At 41.6% G+C, this 6762-nt stretch overlaps 1 protein-coding gene across 1 annotated transcript; it reads left to right on the plus strand.

The window, feature by feature from the left end:
• The first annotated feature begins 590 nt into the window (after positions 1-590).
• On the plus strand, positions 591-2370 carry LOC131891014 (putative neutral sphingomyelinase). Its single transcript, XM_059240491.1, has 3 exons — positions 591-949; positions 1028-1375; positions 1995-2370. The coding sequence occupies exons 1-3, from the start codon at positions 720-722 to the stop codon at positions 2341-2343; spliced, it is 927 nt and encodes a 308-aa protein (XP_059096474.1). The 5' UTR covers positions 591-719; the 3' UTR covers positions 2344-2370.
• Positions 2371-6762: the final 4392 nt, after the last annotated feature.

Below are 6762 nucleotides of genomic sequence, written 5' to 3' on the forward strand. Positions count from 1 at the left end.
TTCAATACATTGAAGGTCGATCGTAAAAAGGCTCCGTTCCGCATTGCAACCTTTTGATCCAAACGTCTTTTTTTGTATGACGACAAAACACACCTCACAATTCACAATTGGGAACCTGGCTTCGGCCGCATTCGACTCCTCGATAGCTGGCTATTTTCCAACGGATATGAAACAGATTTTTGCTCCCAAAGTTAGATGAGTTGGAGGGCAAATCAAAACGCATTTGAGGTCCTGGCCAATGGAGTTTCTGAGCTCAAAAAGATAAGCCCTTGAGCCGCTGAAGAATCGTAAAATCAGACCTTTGATTCTGACCACAAGTTCCGTTGACTCACTAAAGAGAAAAAATACAATAGAACAAAGGCACGAAAGGCCAAGTGAGGTTAGAGACTATGAAAGGCTCCAAGGCCTTTACTTTCAAGAGTTCTTGAACGATTTCAGAATAACAACCTTCTCCGTCATGACCTTGAATTGCTGGGCCATTGGTTATGTTCCGGTATTGAAGAGTCCAGATCGAGGAATACGAATTGAAGCCATTGCCCAACACTTGAAAACTTGTGGCGATCAATACGATGTCGTGTGCCTTCAGGAGCTCTGGCTCCAAAGTGACCGTACAAAAATAGTGGAACGCTCCATAGAAACCTTCCCTCATTCAAAGGAATTCCAAGGGTAACGGGACACAACGAGAGACAGTGTTTTACCTCGGTCAGGAAAGATAGATTATGGTTTCTTCCACTTGTTTTAGCGGCCTGATTGGTACAGGGTTGCTTCTTTTAAGCAAGTATCCTCTGCAAGATCCAAGCTACAAATTGTTCTCTATGAATGGGTACTTGCATCAAATTTGGTATGGAGATAGCTGGTGTGGATCAGGCATTGGAACAGCATGGATCGAATTGCCCAATGGATTCAAGGTCTTGATTTGCACGTCTCATTTCCATGCCGAATACAACCGGTAAATGAAACTGACCATCTGTTATAATCGTTATAATCCACTCCAGGGACCAATTCACATTAATTGTCATTGTTTCAGGGACGATGACCAATTCCTCCCCGATCGTATTTGCCAAGCATTGGAAGGAATCAAAGAGATTGAATCAAAGGAGCATTTGGTTGATGCTGTAATTTATGCTGGGGATTTTAACACTGAACCGCAGGACCTCCCACACCAAATATTGATCAAAATGAGCGGTCTCCAAGATGCTCGGGGCAATGAGACACCCAAACCAAGTTACAATGCAGAATGGAACACATACGCTAGTCCCAAGGAACGACCAGTGACCATCGATTACATTATGATTGGCACTAACGAAGACACGAAAGTGATAACCACTCATTGTCAAAATCCATTGAGTTCCAAAATCTCTGGAGAGAGTATCAGGTAACCAAGCTGAATGATTGGGAGACCACCACACCATACGATCAGCTCAATACGAATACCAAATCTCAAGAAAGGTTCTACAGTAACAAAGATACTCTAATCTAAAGATGACGTCACCTCTAGACAGAGGATGGGGTTTGGGTAGGGCCACCTTACAGTTCTAGGCACGCTATCTTGAATCTTACCCGATTTACGAACTACATACATTCTACATTTGGGACTATGTTTGACCAGGAGCGTTGGACAGACTCGAGCTCAATTGCAGGTCAGAGGCAAATATACTATCTCTAAAATCAGTAACGAGATGAGCACAACATCAAAAGGAAAGCACCCCCTTGGTACGATCCATAATTCTTGCACGATCTCACCATGGTGGTGCTAGTTCATTCTTTTAGTGCTTTGATATGTTTTGAGTTTGAGGGCTCACAAATTCAGACGACCCATAGGATGGCTCAAAATGACCACTTCCAGTCGTGACATCGTCCTTGCTTGATCCCATATGAGTAACATCTTTCGAAGTACTTTTGCCGTTCCCTTCAATTTATTGCACATACTATTTATTAGATGGATCCCGATTCTGTGTTTGGTCTGGGGATTGATAACACTTTCTGCTTTTCAGTTATTCAGACCATGAAGGCGTATGGGCTCAAATCAAGTTTCAAGACCAAAAAGACATTGCGTATGATAAACCAGAGGCTTATGACGTGGACACATTGAACCGTTTAAACTCGCAATTACGAGATGTTCTAAGACTGGAGAGGTCAAAAATGGAATGGTCCATGTGGATAATATTCATGGTATCAGCAGCATTCCTGAGCGTCTGGAAATGGGAGGGCCCTTGGAGTATATTCATAGTATTGATATTAAGCTACCTATTCTATCTCGGCGGTCAATTCTTTAAGAGAATCACGGCCATTTCATCCCAAATTGATACTATTATGGCCTTGATGAATCCGGTGAAAAAATAACTGCAATAAAACGATGGCTTGAACGTCGATTTGTGTTATAATGATGTTTGGTTCAAAGACTCCTTATACAAACTCAAGACTTGGGTTTAATTAGTACAGAAGAGCTTTTGGGTGGTTTGGACGGCACTTTTTCGTTGGCCGTTGTTCCAGCCGATGGAACTGAAACTTTGGGTTGATTTTTCTTATCCAAAATGGCTGTCGTAATGGCGGTCCTCTTTTTCTTGGGCTTGGTTACTGGTTTAGCCTTGAGCGTCGGACCTTCACCTTTCGCAACCATACTTTGAGCTGGGGTTGGTTTGGGCGTGACCTCTTTGACAGGAGGAGTCACGAGTTTGGGTTTCGGTACCTGGTTCAATCGCTGGGGTTGTGGGACTTTCTTGGGAACGACGTCTTTGGAAATTAGCAAGGTCCTTGAGGTCATGGAATTCTTCGAAGACACTTCGGATTCAGTTGTGACCGTACTTTCGGCCGAAGATCCCTTTCTGGGCGGAGACAGCTTCTCACTCTCAATCCTGGGACACTTGATAACAGGAACTGGAGCAGGAACTTGAACTGGAATCAACGGAGGGGTCTGATTGACAGACTTGGCCGATTTTTCGTGAGGGTTTTGTTGTGGCTCTGGTTTCTTTTTGAGTCGTCTTGTTGTGACTGGAACAACCGGAGGCTGCTCCAGGTCGTGGAACTGACTGGAGGGTCCAACTAGCATTGACGGTGGGATTTCTTCCAGTTCCGGAGGGGAACTTTCATCCTCCTCTTGAATGGTGACCACGGAGGAAAACTCCAAGATCTCGGTCAGTTCGGTGGCTTGTGTGCGGACGCTGCAATGGAATCAAAAGTTGGACTGATCAAAACGATCCATAAAAAGGGGACAAAAGGAAAACTTTCTTGACATGATACTGGTATCACTCGTTTTCTGGATGGTTCTCATCAAAAATGCATTATTTTGTTTTCACGGAGCAGCAACAAAACAACCTGACAGTTTTAATTTGGTGCATCATTTTTATTCCTTTCCACTTTTTATATTAATCTTTGGATAAGCGTTGCAGAAATATTCAAGAACCGTCCGTTTCCAATTTCGTTGGAAATAAGCCTGGCTATTCTTGAAGGAAACTTTCTTTTCAAATAATTCAATATTTCCCGGAAAGGGGACCTTGTGATGTGCAAATTACTCGGTTCCATGAACTTGCAACCAACAAATCGCTACACAATGTCAACAGAGTCAAGGTCATCCTGTCATCCTTTGAGGGTTTCCACAACCTCTGTAAAAATCACCCTTCCAACACAATATTACATAACCACGGGAGGCATTTGTTTCACTTTACATTTACTAAACGATAAAATATCGTATGAAGGTTTTTTGCCGTCTTAGCCCCTCTTTTATTCTGTAAAAGTACCAGTAACGTGTTACCTTTTTAAAAACTTATCGGGAACGCGTTACTTTTTCTAAAGAGTAACGGTAATAGTTACGCGTTAATTTTTGTCGGTAACTGTTCAAGCCCTGCTTACGTGTCATCTCAAATTATCTTTGGAATCCTAATCTGAATTTAGATTTATATTCCCTTTTATATGGGCGTTCCCAAAACCTGAATGAAACTTACATTTAGGGCTCGTTCAATGTAAAAATGCTCGGTTCTCGCATCTATCCCAAATCAGACCATCTCCAGATTTGCTCCTATCATTTTCCTTTCTTTTCTCTAGGTGGATCAAAAACCGTTCGGGTTTCATACAGCCCAACTTCGAGCAAATGCTTCACTGATAAAGCGTTCAAGCCACTTGTGCAAATCAATTTTCAGAACTGCACATCATAGGGCTACATTTGACTCATTCAAAATTTCACTTGGCGAACCTATAATTTGCACCTCAAAATATCTTTGCTCATAAATCCGGAAGTTCTCACCTTGACGATCGACTGCAAGCATACCGAGAATATTTCTTGTCCTTCATATAATCATTGGGAAGCTTAGGAGAGAACATGAACTTGTCATCACTCCATCGGGGATCAATCTCCCAATAGTTTTCGATGAGTTCTTGCCGTCGCTTGAAGGTACGATAAGCCGGAATAAAGCAGTAAATGAGCAGGACGAAGATCAGAACAATCATCATGGCCGCCATGGCCATGGCTGCCTCTAAAAACGGCACCTGGTTGGCCATATCTCCCGCGGAAACGCAATACTGATCTGGTCAATACCAATCACGACTAGGAACCAGACCGGTGTGAACCAAGATCACATTTCAAAGGCGATCGATCCACGAGCATGTTCAGTAGCACTACTCGTTCACATGTTTGAGAACTTCTCAAGTCCTTGTTTCACTGAGGGAAGCTAGCACAATCTCTCACTTGGCAATGAGAGACATTTCATCTGATGCTTTCACATTTGTGCTTCAAAATAAAGGTCCTGGCTCGAAATTCAGTTTCATTTTCCCCGCCCAACTTGGCACTTGGCCCCAAAAATGCTTCCGGATGAAATGCCTTGCCCTGTGCTCTTTTCCCCGATCGGGACTACTAAGGCCAGCTTACAGTACTGTGTAAAGTTAACAAAAAGTTCACATTGTTCCCGTCACACTTTTCGGTAGTAACTAACTGTTCATCGTTGATTAGTACTGTGGACAAATAATATGGCGTTATATATCTATATGACCAACAATGCGATGAAATGTTAAATCAGATTGAGTTTTCTATCAAAAATCAACACATGAAAGAGACATATGGTGCGGTTCAAAAGTAAAAGGCCACCCGAAGTGGGGGGAACAAAACTTGACCGTGTTTTTTAGATTTGCACTTTTGAGCATGGACCATCTTGAGATCTTGAGAGGAAGAATAATTAGCGTACTCGGTTATTAACTTAATAAAATGCGTTCTCTTTATCGTGTTAAATTCACAAGCTAAAGTCAAAACTAGACCTCGAAAAAGGGTAAAATTTGAATGTTTTTAATTCTGTTGGATTTTTTGGCCGAAAACAATTTTGGGCCAAATTTTCACTATTCCAATTATTTTCCACATTTTTTAGACTATTTTTCACGTTTAGAACATTTTTAGCCGTTATGTTATTTGGACCCTTTTCTGTTTCTCTCATAACTTATAACTTATGGTTACGTATACTTTCCTTTTCTTTATAATCGAAGGGGAGGGGGGGGGATTTTGGGAAAGTATTTTTTGGGTTTTTTTTTTCCACGGGCTTTTCTAATCGCTGCAGGGAATGTTATCCCCAGTACTACGAAAATGAAAGGTTATTGAAGGGTCAAGAAACTGTGACACCGTGAGAGTTCACACTCTAGTTGGCATCCCATTCTACATGGACATCCTTCCTGATACTGGTTGTACTGGCCAAGGACGGACCTGACCTGGGTGACGGCGCCCTAACCCCATAAAATCTGTAGTGAAATCGTCTTTCAAATCATCGTGTGGGACTACTATTTTATTACTCAAAAGGATTTTTGGACTCCGATTTTGGTACTTTAGTTGCGTGATTACAAAAACGTGGCATTACGTTGGATGGAGGGTTTAATGGACACCCTGACAGTTTTCATGAAGTCCCACCTTTGTTACTTTCAATATAACAAGAGCAAGCCCAGCCAGCCACAAGCAAAAAGGAACCGAGCGGTAAGTAACTTGTTCCATCATTATGGACACATATTTTGTTTAAAGCTGACAATGGCATGGTCAGTTTCATACATATGTACATACAATAAAGCCATACAATAAAGCCCTGTGGACTCATAACAAGAGCTTTGTTCACCTTGTTCCTGAGGCTAAGGTCTTTAGATATGTTTGCTCATGTAGTAATGGCCAATAATTTTTGATAAGCTATAACACACACTATTCTAAGTTTGTGAAGTGAGTAAAACTTCATTCAAATTAATTCACAAAAATAGTGGGTGATGCTTGTTGCATTTTACAGACATTTTAGAGAGAGTTCAGCTTGGCTTGTTTCACTTATTCAAATACTGGTCTGACATAATTTCAATCTCTTTGGACTTAATCCTTGTGCCCTGTATTAAAAGAGCACCATTGCAGTTCAATTTGAACCTTCAATTCTGTTCCAAAACATTGAGCTTACATGGATCCCAGATCCAAACCAAACACATTTTTTATAAATGTTTGTGCTTTAAGGGTTAGTTCAAAGGCTTAATCTACTCTTCAGGCATCATTATCTGCAATCAGAGCTACAACAGATTCAAACCAGGTATATTTAAATGGTGTTCCGTGCACAATTGAGTACGTCATCCTAATATGTTAAGGATAAATGATGTACAAGAAGAAAAATTGATAAAGGAACAGTGTATTGAAACATCCGGGAAAAATGAACACCCTGTGTAACAAACAATCACCGGGGTGTCTAAGCTGTCTCAAATTGGCGGCCCCCAGCTAGCTGAATCAACAAGCCCAGGCTATCGTGAAACGGCGTGTCTAAGCTGTCT

Source organism: Tigriopus californicus, chromosome 11 (assembly GCF_007210705.1).
Source record: "Tigriopus californicus strain San Diego chromosome 11, Tcal_SD_v2.1, whole genome shotgun sequence".
Classification (NCBI taxonomy): Eukaryota; Metazoa; Arthropoda; class Copepoda; order Harpacticoida; family Harpacticidae; genus Tigriopus; species Tigriopus californicus.